This window comes from Saimiri boliviensis, chromosome 3 (genome assembly GCF_048565385.1).
Source record: "Saimiri boliviensis isolate mSaiBol1 chromosome 3, mSaiBol1.pri, whole genome shotgun sequence".
NCBI classification, from domain to species: Eukaryota; Metazoa; Chordata; class Mammalia; order Primates; family Cebidae; genus Saimiri; species Saimiri boliviensis.
In genome coordinates, this window is record NC_133451.1 from 138,116,226 (window position 1) to 138,131,691 (window position 15,466).

At 36.6% G+C, this 15,466-nt stretch overlaps 1 protein-coding gene across 4 annotated transcripts in view; it reads right to left on the reverse strand.

Moving 5' to 3' along the window:
• FHIP1A (FHF complex subunit HOOK interacting protein 1A) overlaps positions 1-15,466 on the reverse strand; it is a 275,581-nt gene that overhangs the window by 33,161 nt on the left and 226,954 nt on the right. For all 4 annotated transcript variants that reach the window (XM_074396824.1, XM_010338606.2, XM_074396823.1 and 1 more), the window contains one exon: positions 7,483-7,650. In XM_074396824.1, coding sequence (XP_074252925.1) covers positions 7,483-7,650 — 168 coding nt within the window. The remainder of the gene's footprint in view (positions 1-7,482; positions 7,651-15,466) is intronic.

Here is a 15,466-nt window from a genome sequence, read left to right on the forward strand (position 1 = left end):
TTCCTGTTGTTGTCCCTTGAAGGCAAAAGTTTTTAATTTTGATAATTTCCAATTTATCAATTTTTTCATTTGTTGTTCATGCTATTGGTGTCATATCTAAGAAAACATGGCCAAAGCTACGAGGAGTTACTCCTATGATTTCTTATAAGAGTTTTATAGTTTTATCTCTTACATTTAGATCTTTGATTCATTTTGAGTTAATTTTTTATATGGCATGAGGTGAGGATTCAGCCTTATTATTTTACACATGGATATCCAATTGTCCCAGCACCATTTGTTAAAAAAGACTATTCTTTCTTCCACTGAGTGGTCTTGAAATTTCATTGAAAACTAAGTGACCATAGATATATGAGTTTATTTCCGGATTTTCAATTCCGTCCCACTGATCTGTATATCTATCCTGTACCACACTGCTCTGATTACTGTAGCTTTCTAGAGTTTTGAAACCAGGTATGGTGAGTTCTCCAACTTGTTTCTTCAAGTTTGTTTCGACTATTCTGGGTCCGCTGCATTTCTATATGAATTTTAGAGTCAGCTTATTCATTTCAACAAAGAGGCCAGATAGGAGTTTTATAGAAAAACACTGAAACTATAGATTAATTTGGGGAGTATTCTTATATTAACAATATTAAAGCTTCTGGTCTATGAACATGGGATGTTTTCCCATTTATTTAGGTCTTCTTTAATTTAAACAATGTTTTATAGTTTTTGCAGCATAAGTTTTGCACTTCTTTTGTAAAATTTATTCATATTTTATTCTTTTGATGTTATTGTAAATTGATTTTTGTACATTAATCTTGTATCCTGCAACCTTACTATACTCACACATTCTAACAATTTTTAGTGCATTCCTTAGTTTTTTTACATACAAGAGCATGTCATCTACAAACAGCGATTATTTTACTTTTAATATAAATGTTTTTTATTTTCTTATTTTCCCTGGCTAGAACTTCAAGTACCATCTTGAACAGAATTGATGAGAGAAGGCATATTATCTTATTCTTATCTTACTGAAAAAACATTCTTCACCATTAAGTATGATGTAGCTCTGACTTTTTCATAGATGATGACTTTTATCAGATTGCTAGGAAATTTCCCTCTATTTCTAGTTTGGTGAGTATGCTGTTGATAATCATGATGTTTTCCTTTATCTTGTTGATATGATGTATTACATTAATGGATTTTCAGACCTTAAACCAGCTTTACAATCCTAGTTTGATAAATCCCACTTGATCACGGTGTATAATCCTTTCTACTTACTCTAATTTCATTTGCTAGTGTTTTATTGAGAATTTTGGGGCCCATATCCATAATAGCTGTTAGTGTATAGTTTTCCTGTGGTATATTTGTTTTGTTTTGGAATCAGAATAACACTGGCTTCACAGAATGAGTTGAGATGTATTTCCTCCTCTTCTAATTTTTGAAAGATTCTGTGAAGAATTTGTATAAATTATTCATGTTTTAAACCGATAAAGAATACATAACATAAAATTTAACATCTTAATGATTTTTAAGCATACAAATCACTAGTGGTAACTATATTCACATTGTTGCACAACAGATCTCTAAAATGTTTGTACTTTGCAAAACTGAAACCACCAAACAACTCCCCATTTTCCCCACTACCCAGCTCCAGGAAACCACCATTTTACCTCCTGTTTCTTTAAGTTTGACTATTTTAGATCCTTCACATCCTACACGTCTTCACATGTCTTTTTTGTGACTGACTTACTTCATTAGCATAATACCCTCAAAGATCATGTTGTAGCATGTGACAAGATTTCCTTTTTTTAAGATCGAATAACATTCTATTCCACTGTGTGTATATGACATACTCTCTATTCATATGACATACTCATCTATTCATCCATCAATGGACAATCTAGGTTGCTTCAGCCTCTTGGCTATTGTGAATAATGCTGCAAGGAACGTGGGTGTACAAATTATCTTTTCAAGATCCTGCTTTAAATTCTTTTAGATGTATACTCAGAAGTGGGATTGCTGGATAATACAGTCATCCTATGTTTAATTTCTTGAGAAACCTTCATGCTGTTTTCCATAATGGCTGCACAAATTTACATTCTCATAAACAAAGCACAAAGGTTTCAGTATTTACACATTCTCACCAACACTTACTTTTTTCTATTTTTTTTTTTATAGTGGCTACCATAATGGATATGAGATAATATCTCATTGTGGTTTTGATTTACACTTCTTTAATCTTTTCATACGTTTTCTGGTCATTTGTATGTCTTCTTTGTAGAAATATTCAAGTACTTTGTTAATTTTTAAGTTAGATTATTTGCATTTTTGGTTGGTGATGAGTTATATAACTTTATATATATTCTGGATACTATCCCTTATCACATACATGACTCATAAATATTTTCTCCCATTTTGTAGGTTGCCCTTTCACCTTGTTGATTATTTCATTTGATATGCCTAAGTTGTTAAGTTTGATGTAATCCGGTCTGTCTATTTTCCTCTATGCTTCTGGTGTCATATCCAAGAAATTATAACAAAATCCATTGCTATGAAGTTTTCCTCTATGTTTTCTTCTAGGAGTTTGGTAGTTTTAGATCTTATGTTTAGGTCTTTGATCCATTTTGAGTTAATTTTTTATATTGTGTAAAGTAAGGGTTCAACTTCATTCTTTTGCATATGGATATCCAATTTTACAAGTATCATTTGTTGATGAAACCATACTTTTGTCAAAGATAATTTACCATAATACAAGGGTTCATATCTGTTTCATTCTGTTTTCTATTCTGTTTCATTGGTCTTTATGTCAGTACCACACTGTTTTGTATTACTATTGCTTTGTAATATGTTTTAAAATAAGGAATTGTGAGCTCTCCAAATTTTTCCTTCTTTTTCAATATTATTTTAGCTATTCATGGTACCTTGAGATTTCATATGTATTTTAGGATTCTTTTTCTATTTCTGCCCCAAAAATGCCATTCGGATTTTGTAAGAAATTGCATGGAATCTGTAAATTGCTTTGAGTAATATGGCGATTTTAACAAAAATAAGTTTTTCAATCCATGAACATGGAATGTCTTTCCATTTATTTGTTCTTCTTTCATTTCTTTCAATAATGTTTTGTAGTTTTCAGTGTACAAGTCTTTCACCTCCTCAGTTAAGTTTATTCCTAAGTATTTTATTCTTTTTGATGCTATTATAAATAGCTTTTTCAAATTTCCTTTTTGGATTGTTCATAGTTAATATACAGAAATTATTTGTGTGTATTAACTTTGTATCCTGCAACTTTACTGAACTTGCTTGTTAGTGCTAACATTTTTTTGGTGACCTCTTTAGGGTTTTCTATATATATGATCATGTTGTCTACAAACAGACAGTTTAACTTCTTTCTTTCCAATTTAAATGCCTTCTATTTCTTTCTCTTGCCTAATTGCTCTGGCTAGGACCTCTAAGTGGCCATCCTTGCCTTGTTTCTGATTTTAGAGAAAAAGCTTTTAGTCTTTCATCATTGAGTAAGATGTTAGGTGTGGGCTTTTCATGTAAAGCCTTCACTGTGTTGAAGTTGTTTCTTTATATTTCTAGTTTGTAGAGTGTTTTTATCATGAAAGTTTGTTGAATTTGTCAAGTGTTTTTTTTGCATCAATTGAGGTTACTCTGTGAATTTTGTCCTTCATTCTGTTAGTGTGGCATATTACACTGACTGACTTTCATATGGTGAAGCATCATTGCATTCTAGGAATAAGTCACACTTGGCCATGTTGTACAGTCCTTAGCATGTGCTGTTGAATTCTTTCTGCTAGTATTTTGTTAAAGACTTCTGCATCAATAGTCATCAGGGATACTGGCCTCTAGTTTTCTCAAAGTCTCTTTGTCTAGCTTTGGTATCAGGGCAAAACTGGCCTCATAAAATTAGTTTAAAATGTTTCTGGATCTTCAATTTTTTAGGCATTCAAGGATGACTGATGTTAATTCTTCTTTACATGTTTGGTAGAATTTGTCAGTGAAGCCATCTGGTCCTGGGTTTTTCTTTTTTTTAAGATTTTTTAATTATTATTACCGCTTTGATCTCCCTACTAGAGGTAAATCTGTTCAGATTTTTTTTTTTTTTTATGTCTTCATGATTCAGTCTTGGTAGGCTATATGTTTTTAAGAATGTATCCCGGTCTTCCATGTCATCCAGTTTGTTGGTATATAATTGTGGTATGCTCTTTTTTATTTCTGTGGCATAAGTTGTAATGTCCCCTTTCTCATTTCTAATTTTAGTTATCTGAGTCATCTCTCTTTTTTCTTAGTTAATTCAGCTAATGGGTAATCAATGTTGTTGTTGTTATTGTTGTTTCAAAAAACCAAGCCTTGGTTTCATTGATTTTTTTTTTCTATTCTTTAATTTATTTTTGCTCTGATCTTTATCATTTCTTCCTTCTGCTAACTTTAAGTTTAGTTCATTCTGCTTTGTCTAGTTCCTGGAGATGTATAGATTGTTGCTTCAAGACTTTCTTTTTTAACCTAAGTATTTACAGCTATAAAATTCCCTCTTAGTACTACTTTCACTGCATCTCATAAGTTTTGGCATATTGTGCTTTTATTTTCACTTGTCTCCAGATATTTTCTAAATTCCCTTGTGGTTTCTTCTTTGGCCCAAGAATCTGTTGCTTAATTTGTATGTATTCATAATTTTTTCTAGTTTTCCTTCTGCTATTTATTTCTAGTTTCATTCCATTGCAGTCAGAAAAAAATTATTTGTGTGCTTTCATTTTTTGTAAATGTGTTAAACCTTGCTTTGTGACCTAACATGTGGTCTATCCTGGAGAATATTCCATGTGTATTTGAGAAGAACATATATCCTGCCATTGCTGGATGAAGTATTTGGTATATGTCTCTTAGGTCCAATTGGTTTACAGTGTTGTTCAAATCCTGTTTCCTCCTTTATCTTCTGTCTGATATTTCTATCTACTAAATATTGGGGCATTGAAGTCTCCTGCTATTATTGTGCAGTTGTCTGTTTCTCCCTGTAATTCTGTCAATATTTCGTTCATATATTTGGGAACTCTGACTTTATGTTCATATATATATATAGATAATTTTTATATGCATATATATATAATCTTTATATCTTACTAGTGAATTGACCCTTTTAGCATTGCATAATGTCATTTCTTATCTCTTGTGTCCTTTTATGTCTCTTTAAGTCTAATTTTTAAATGTAAGTACAACCCTCTCTGCTTTCTTTTAGTTACCATTTGCATGGGTATCTTTTTCCATCTTTTGACTTTCGGCTTATGCATGTTCTTAGATCAAAAGTGAGTGTCTTTCAGACAGTATATTCTTGGATCTTGTCTTTTTATCTCTTTAGCCAGTTTACATTTTTTGATTGGGGTGTTTAATCCATCTACATTTAAAATAATTACTGAGATGGAAGGACTTACTATTGCTGTTTTGTTGTTTTTTAAGTGCCTTGCAGTTATGTTATTCCTCTTTTCCCAATGAACAGACGGAACATAAGAAGCAAGCAATGTCAAGGAAGCAATTAACTCTTCTCTTTCCCTCATAAGGCAAAAGTCAGTAGTTGGAAGTTTTCTCAGGATCTTGCTGCACTGTGGCAGGGAGGGGGCATGGCTAGAGCAGGTAATAATGCCACCAGTTTTCCTACACATTCAGTATGTCTCTTCTTGGCTTTGTGCTGCAACCTTTTAACTGGTGTTCTTACAAAGTTTCTCAAGTTCTTACAAAGGCAATTTGCATACATTTTTGTTAAGCGGGTTTCTCTGTGAGGGAATAAGGACCTGGGTCTTATTCCACCACTTGGCTGACCTTACTTTTTCACTAGTCCCTAAATGCTTTATAGAATTCACCAGTGAGGCCATCTGGGTCTGCTTTTCTTTGTGAGTAGCTTTTTAAATTTCTATTTTAATCTCTTAGTTTGATATAAATTTATTAAGATTTTCAATTTCATAAGTTAGTGTCTTTCTAGAATTTGTCTTTTTCATCTAAGTTATCCTCTAGCATACAGTTGCTCATAGTAATCACTTATAATTGTTTTTATTTCTGTAAGACTGATAGTAATATCCTCCCCTTTCATTTCTCATTTTAGTAATTTGAGACTTCTGTCTTTTTTTCTCAGTCTAGCTAAAGGTTTGTCAATCTTGTCAAAAAATTAACTTATTTCACCTATCTTCTCCATTTTTAAAATTTTCAACTTCATTAACTTCTGCTCTAATCCTTATTGTTTTCTTTCTGCTTGCTTTGAGTTCGTTCTTCTTTTTCCAGTGTGTTGAAGTAAAAGCTTAGGTTGCTGCTTTGAGCTCTCTCCTCTTCTTTTAACATATGTGTTCACAACTATATATTTCCCTTTAAACAATGCTTTTACTCTATCTCGTAAATCTGGGTATATTTCATCTTCATTCTCATTTATCTCAAATTCTCATTTCCCTTGTGATTTCTTTGACCCACTAATTAGAAGTGTGTCATTTAAATTCCATATACTTGTGAATTTCCCAAATTTCTTTCTGTCAATAATTTTTTAATTTCCATCCATTATGATCAGAGAACAGAGTTTGCATGATTTAAATCCTCTTAAATTCACTGAGGCTTGTTATATGGCCTAGCATATGGTCTGTCTTGGAGAATATTCCATGTACATTTGATGAGAATGTATATTATATTGCTGTTAAGTGTGGTGCTAATTGAATATTTTCTCTAGTATAACATTTTAATTCCTTTAAATGATTTTTCCACTATATTTTTTTAGTTATTTTCTTGCTTTAGGGCTTCCAGTATACATTTTAACTTAACATAATTTACTTCAGATTTATATTAAATTAGCTCTGGTAAAATATAGAAATATTACTCCTACATAAGGCTATTCCCTCTTCCTCCCTTTGTTCAATTATTATTATACATATTACCTCTATATATGTTACAAACTGAATGACAGATACATTCTCATTTGTTTGCTTTTAAAACAAGAATTGCAATTAAATAGAGACAGCCTTTGGGGAGGAGTATTTTTCAAGCTAATTAGAGCTTCAAAATAAAGAATGACCACCCAAATTCACAACTTTCCAAACTTCCATTTCAAAAAAACTCATGGGCAGAAATATGATCTCTAATACCCAGACTTGCACTCTAGTTCCTTGGCTTTACCTGCACTTAAGTCCACATATTCCCCTGCATCTTGCCCCTACAGAAGTGCATTCTGCTAGTTCTACAGAAGAAAGTGCTAATACAGATAAATCGAGAAAGACATCCTATGAAAGGCACCTCTTTGACAGAAGAATTCCTGAGACCAAAACGTATTACCCCGTTCATCTCTACCTAAGTAGAAAGAAAGTAATGGCCACAAAATGATAACAACAAAAGAAAGAAAGAAAAGAAAGAATGGAAGGGGAAGGAAAAAGAAGAAAGAGAGCAAAAGAGAATATTCATAATTTCATTCCCAAAACAAACTCTCCTGAAATCTGTTCTGAGTTATAAGTTCCCTTCTGATAGGGTTCTCCTTACCCGAAACGGGGTGTTGATTCGACTCGTGAGAGTGTCTAGGATGTGGACGTTCTCGTGCTGGTGCAATAAGATAAAACGGAGGAAGATCTCAAGCAGTGCTGGCTCGGAGATGCTACGCAGGAAAAGGTCCAGATACGCAGTTGTGGTCATGACCTCCTCCACAGTCACCTACGACCAACAACAGAGTAAGCACAGGTGAGCTTCCTCTTGATGTTGTGATACACGCCTCTCCCGTGGACCCCAGCCTCACCACAGTGACTCCATCAAGGCAAGAACACACCTGCCATGAAAACACACTTCAGGGCTTTATCTGAAGCCTAAAACCCAGGCGTCCCCAAACTTTTTACACAGGGGGCCAGTTCACTGTCCTTCAGACCACTGGAGGGCCGCCACATACTGTACTCCTCTCACTGACCACCAGTTAAAGAGGTGCCCCTTCCTGAAGTGCGGCGGGGGGCCGGATAAATGGCCTTGGGGCCACATGCGGCCCGTGGGCTGTAGTTTGGGGACGCCTGCTATAACCTATTCATATTCCACAATACCTCATACTGCTTCTACCCTTTAATTCAGTAAGGGAAAAGAAAGGCATAAAAAATCAATTCAAGTGTTCTGACAACTCTAATCATCAAATGCAGTTCAAATACCATAAAGATTTTAGGGTGTAATCAAAAATGAAGAAAAAAGATAATTGAAAGTATTTACACAGTTAGTAAAGGATTAATTAGAAAGCTCAGAATAACTTGTTTCATTATTAGTCATTCAATAAACATTTATTGAGACCTACTATGTACAAGGAGCTGAAAACATAAGAACATTCTTTATGTCCAAGAAGATGAGCTATAACAAGCAAAATGATAATATAAATTGCAAAGGAGCAGTATAGACACAAAGTGCTACAGATGTTCAGATGAGTTTCTGGAGAGTTGCAAGTCAAATTTTTATAACTGAGTAATACACATCAAATGTTATTTATAAAGCACTATAAGAACTTATAAAGTAACCATGACTTTTTTATAATACAAATTAATATTTGCTACCTGGTATGATATTCTCATGAGTAAAATGTCAACTTTTCGGTGAATAATACTCTGAAGAGCCAAGTTTTTCAAGAAGCTGAGGATCTGATGCTTAACGTATCAAAATTCTAACCTTCAACACTTTTATTGGGAATATTTTAAGAGCTAGTATATACATTTGCCCTCCTAAGATGAGAATATAACATCTCTTCATAAAGAGGTCATTCCCAGAGTCATCAATTGTCCTGCATAAGTATAAAGAAACAGCCACACCTGAATGTGTGAAAACCACCAGAAAAATAGTTCAAACTTTCAGATTCTAATACCACATACCCTAGAAATCTTAGCAATACTTCCACCATTATACAAATGCACTCGATTCTAAACAAAACAGATGGCAATACTTTTTGAGTAATTTTTATTTTCTTTTTTCCATTTTTTAAAATCTTCTTTCTCTTCCTTTAAAAGTGTTAGCTGTCACATTATCATACGGTTACCGCCATTCCTTTTATATTCTATTCCTCTTCCCCTTTTAATTTTCAGCTTTCAAAATCCACAGATTAGTTTAGAAACCAGATGTCCAGATCTGCTACATAAGTGTAGATGAGCCCTGAGTGGATGCATCTGTGCATAAAGGCTTGGAGATATCTATTTTGGCTGCTTAAATTACTTTTAAAAAGTTCTTGGTGCTCAGCTATCTTCTGGATAGATGAGCCCAGGTGGATAAGATATTACCAAATCAGTGCGTCCGTTTTCTTTATCCTAAGCAAGGCATGCTCATCCAGTGCATTAGAATCTAATGAGAAGTCATTCCACAGTGGGCTGAGTACATATCATAGTGCAAATCCCCTTCTCCCAGCTTGGTGCCAACATTGCAAACTCTCAGACATTCAATACACCACTATGTCATCTGACCAACTTCAAAGCGCTCTCTGTGGCCCAAATATAGCAACAGAAACAGGTAAGCATCGACTATTTAACAAATGAGAAGAGTGCTTTTCATGGTCTGCTCCTGCTTCTGAAACAAACTGCTTCCATCTTTGTGTTTCCTGATGTTTTCTAGTCCCATGTATGGAGTACTCCGAATGCTGCCCTGGGACACACACTGTGTTTTTTCCTTTATTACCCTAATGCAATGTACAAAGCCTGGCACATAGAATGTACTTTATCCTGAGTGAATGATAGCCCCAAAGATCTAGTAATTTATATTTGCCAGAGTTTAGTTTGACTTTTAACTATTTTTTATCCTCTACATGTGTCCTGAAGGCCCCAGAGAGTAAAGAGACGTATTTTATAAAGATCGCTGTAATAACTGATGTCACCAATCATAGCTAAGAGGGAAATTAATCCTACATTAGCTCACATCCACTTCACTACTGCAAACTTGGGACCCTTTAGCAGAAACTCAATCCTAAATGATTTAGGCAACAATCTAATTCCCCAACAATCTTGATCACTAGAAAAAAGTTGCATAATCGTTCCAAACAGGCTATGTATGTAGCTTCTGTAATACAGTATTTTCAACTTATCTATGGAACACTACTGAACTGACATGTCATACAAATTTAAGCCTTTGTACCAATAATGTAGCATCAGCTTTTCCCCCTTTAAGTTACACATGACCTTAATAAGCTCAAAAGCACAGCAATAAAATCCTTACACTATAAGTCTCAGTCTTTGAGAGGTAACATGAAAGAAGGACAGCAAACATCTATTGTTTACTACTATTAGGCTGTATAAATGAAAAGATTTCTTTTTTAGAAATAAAAGCTGTCATTTATAAGCTAAGAGGATTTAAGAAAGCACTTGGAGGGGCAGCCTTTATATAACATGCTATAAATATTAAAAACCCAAGTCCATTAAGCATTAAGTTGCATATTCTTTATAAACTGAGGTCATACTCACCTTAAACAAATACCCAAACCAGAAAAATCTGGCTCCCTCTCCTTCCGTCTTTTCCTTTCACCATATCCTCAGAGCCTTTAGTAGCTTTTTATACCAGAAAATCTTTTCCTGCCCCATTATCTTACTTTCAGAAACTTCCTCTAATCCCTCAAATAGGCAACCTCCTCAACAAGGATGAGACCAGAGCCTAAGTGTGATCACTTGGAAAGCTAACAATAATCTACCAGGGAAAAGATGCTCTGCTGTGCAGAATGTAAAACAAAATCTTCTGCTAATGCCCTAAAGATGTGTTAGCAAGACTGGAAAGTAGCATCCTCTTCATGCTCCCATTATGAAGGGCAATCAGCTGCAATATAAGTAAGACTTTCTGTCTTAGAGATGACTATCAATATTTATTTACCTTGTTCTATAAAGAATTGCAGGTAGCTAAAATTTATATAGCAATACTAATAGAAACAGTAAATGGCATTCTACCTTACTGCCATATCATACACAATAATAAAGTTTAGGGATACTAAGCTTAAGAATGTTATTTCATACTAAAGGTGGGCCACAATGACTGAAATAACCTAAAGAAAATTCAGTGTTTACAAACAAATAATTGTCCCTGACAAGAACAGTTGTTACTCTAAAGCAGGCGTCCCCAAACTTTTTACACAGGGGGCCAGTTCGCTGTCCCTCAGACCATTGGAGGCCCGCCACATACTGTGCTCCTCTCACTGACCACCAATGAAAGAGGTTCCCCTTCCTGAAGTGCGGCGGGGGGCCAGATAAATGGCCTCAGGCCGTAGTTTGGGGATGCCTGCTCTAAAGAATGTATCTGCTTAAGCACTATTATGTGATTACTTTCAACCCAGGTTCCAGAATAGAGGTCTGACTCAGGTACTTGATTTTACTGCTATCGAGGCCAGTTTAGACCATCCTTGGAAATAAACCTTTCTCTGCCCATCTTCTCCACATTCCCAAAGCCCTTGCCCGGGTCCTTCTTCACAACAAGAATCTTCACCAATCCCTTAAGCTAGTGTTTTTGAAACTATAGTTTGAGATCCAAGAGTGGGTAGTGAATTCAGTTTTTGGTTCATTAATGGTTTAGACCAGATTCCAATAGAAAATATTAGAGTACCCTGCATGTATGTAGTAAGGGCAAGTCCTGTTTTGTCAAACTTGTGTATACATATTTTGTTGGAAATATACATAAGGCAACACACAGAAGTGCTTTGCTTGCAAATTCAGTAAATACACATATATATGAAAACATATAAAATATATTTCTGACTGTGAGCTGCAGCAAAAACATCTGAAAAACACCACAGGAGCACCGTTCACAATCATCTATGCCATCCTTTCACCCACCAGTTCTCATCCCCAGTTCCCTGTGCTCCAAGCTACAACCCAGCATGGTCTGGCCTGGAAGAAGTCACACATAGGTGAGATCAGTTTTCTGAACAGAACAGCGACTGAATTTACAGTCAATCTACTCTTTTTTGTCTTAGGCTAAGAGCTCTAAAAGTGTGTTTTTATTTTTATTAGAATTTCAAGCTTCTCAGAAATAGGCAAAATGGACAGTGTGTTTTCTTTTAAAAAGGAGGTGGGTGGAGAGGAGGGAGGTGACATCACACATCACATTCCACTTCTATAAAACCAAAGCACTACAAAAAAATTAAAGCCAGAACCAAACCCAGCCATCATGCCCACAACTGCAGCAGCACATTAATTTATTGCACAGCATAGGAATGAAATTGAGCATATAGACATTCTGACCCTTCTGTAATCAGCTCTAGCTGGGCGATCCCATTTGCATCTAAATTAGCACCAGAATCCTCACTATAATGGCAGGTTTGTGTGTGTCCTGAAAAATGCATTTTCCACCTGCTAATTGTTTTTTTGTGATCTAGTCACATTGGAACAAACAGATGAATCCTACCTTCTGTCACTCAGGCAGGTGGCAGGCAGTGGGGTCAGGTGACAGTGGTACCCTCTCCAAGTTAGTAACCACCCTTCTTTGGCTTTTCCTTTAATACCAAAGGAAAAAACTAGCTAACTGCTGGTTCACCTGGGTCATCGGAGAGTCATCAGCCCCAGTGGCTCCAACCAGAGTGAGGCTCTCGCTGAACTCAGCAGAGGGGAAAAGAATGACAAGGCTGGATCACAAAAGACAGGAGTGAAAGGATCTCAACAGGGAACACAGGCTATGAGCCTGTCCACTGCTGCCAGAGAAAGCCAAGCCAATGGACAGGCGGGAGGCACATCCACCCACCTGCAGCCAAGGGCAGCAGCTGGATGGGCTCTTCACAGCCATCTTCTCCTCTCCAAGGACAGGAAGCACCAAGAAGAACATTCAAGTACAAAAGGGAAGACAGACACCCTGGTTCTCAGCAAGCAGCTCTACTGTTTCAGCCAAAAATTCAGGACAGAAAATATTCAATGCCTCCAGATCTGAAAATAGTCTGCAGTTGATGATTCTGGCTCCCTCCCACTGGCTCCCCCATGCTTTCCTTCTGCTCTCCGACCTCTAGGCCACACGCTACATTGCTAGCACCACCAGAGGCCAGCTGGGGAGGGGAATGGAGGTGACAGCCAAAGTCAGCAAGTTTGCTGATTTATCCCTAAAATATTTGAGGAAGGAGGAAACAGGGTGGCTACAATGAGGATTTTAGCAACATGTTTTGAGGCAAGTGTATTAAAATAAAAGCCAATCTCTGCCGTTTCTTCCCTGCATTTCTTCATTGGATCTGTAATACATTAAATATATTAGTGTAATATATTTATACCTTCTGAGAGAAAAGGGAAGCAGTGAACCAATGGCTTTTCAGGGTCCTTCCAGACCCTGAATGGTGAAACACTGCTCATCTCCCCAGCAGAAGTTGGAGCTGGGGTCTGTCTGCCTGGGGAAAACCAGGCACCAGAGGCACACATGGGAAGCAGTGCCACTCACAACAGGCAATGGTAGTGCTCCCAAGGCCATGTCGCTTCTTCACTGAGTGCTGCCTCTCTGAAGCTGCTCTCAATGCATTTAACTGGCCCGAATTTGAGGTTTTCTGAATAAACACTGAGGACCCATCCCCCAAGTACAAACTTTATTATCTGGGATTTGGTTGATTGTTTTTCTGCACTTCCCATTGTGTTCTCAGTGTGTAGGTTACCTTGTCATGAATATTGTCAACTGTTATGGATGCTGCACCTTTGGGGCTCCTAACTTTTCCTACATCTCCTTGCAATGGGAGCATATCAGGAATGGCCCTATTCAACAAACATTCAGGCAGGGGTGAAAGCTCTGCACTGGGTGCTGGGGACAGAAAGATGAACAAAAAACAGTTCTGGGTACTTTGCTGTTGTAAGCAGAAGCCAAATGCATTAGGAAATTCTACTTAAGACCTGAACTTATGTGAGGTCTATACCAGGAGTCAGAGTTATGCTGGCCTTGCAGAGAATACATCTGCCAGTGCTGAGAAGAAAATGAGGTTTTGAGGAAAACAAAGAGAAGAAGATAATAGAGAATGGTTTTCAGAAAAAGGAGAGGCTTTGGAGCTGGACAAGCTAGAGTTCAAATTCTAACATTTATTACCTGCATGACCTTGATAGTGTTATTTAATCTCTGTAAGACTGTTTCCTCCTCTGCAAAATGGGGATAATCCACCATCTTTGAAGGTATTAAGAGGATTAAAGAGAATGTGCATAAATCTCAACACATAGAAGGCACTCAGTAAAGGATGGCTATTATTTCCTGACTTGGGTCATCAGTTTAAAATAAGCCAATCTGAGGCAAAACGAACAAAATGTTTTGTTGGTAGCAAAAGAACAAAATGTGCCTGTCTGTACATATTTTCGGGGGTGGAGGAGGAAAAGTACAACCTCCCTTATAGAAAATAAACACCACATCCATTTCCACTCCCTCCCCATTCCCTCCCAGGCATTTTGTAGAATCAGAAGGTTTTGAGGTGGCCACAAGGGATGGGCTACATCAGCCCCAAAGATTCAGTGTGTCCTAGAACAGGCTGTAGTTACAAGGGACACAGAAACTCTCTAAAACATATTTTCTTCTGTATTTGCCAATGTTAGCCAATCTAAACCTCATTCTAACCCCACAGGATGAGCTGACCAATACTGACAGAACAAGAATAAAGCTGACATCACCAATAAAAATGGTCCTATGTCCAATGGGTCGATGCTGTAATTAGGGTAGGCCAAGGTGAAGGGTTACTGCTTTCATTACATCAAAAGTTAATTTCGCTTGCTTATCATAAACCTCTCTCCTTGGAGGATTCAGCAAATGGCTATGTCTATAGCCTCCCTTCCTATACTATGTGTGCATAATTTGTACCCTGCAGCTTCATTATGATAGAATTTATTAGATTATAATTCAGCATATGATCTATTACTTGAACCTCATTTAATAAAGTTTAACTACTGAATACCCCAAATAACCCATAAGAAAGGTAATATATAGCATGGTTCTGAGGTAATAATTAACAAGGAAATATCCAGGGATTTGGGCTCAGAAACAAAGATCTGAGGGGTATTCCAAAGAATCACTTGATTCTTTCCTTTCCTGTTTACTAATTGTTCCAGAAAGAGTCCCTTTTTGATTCAAACTTCTTGGTTACAATTTGAAAAACAATAAAAACAACATCACTGACCAGCATTGAGCACCTAGTACATAACTAAGGACTATTCTAAGCACATTGTTTCAGTTATTTGAGTCCAAACAATCTTATGAGAACTAACTCCAGATGGTCTAAGCAGAAAAGATACTTACTGAAGGGGTGTCTCACAGAATCACCAGAAGGCTGGAGCAACAGGCTTAAAAAGAAAAAGAGGTCTGGTGCTGGGCTGCCAAAACACAAACACCTACGACACCCTTCTTTCAAACACAAACAGAGATTACACAGCTTCTTTTGGCAACACAGCTTAGTGGAGGTTCATAATCTTTTGAATCAGAAGAAAGTACTTCTCATCATAAAGGGGGATTCCACCTGCTGTAATTTAAATTGTACCTTACCCTGCCCTCATCTTAAAAAGTGCTGCTGGAGAAATGCTGCCCCCCACAAAACTTGACTTTCCTA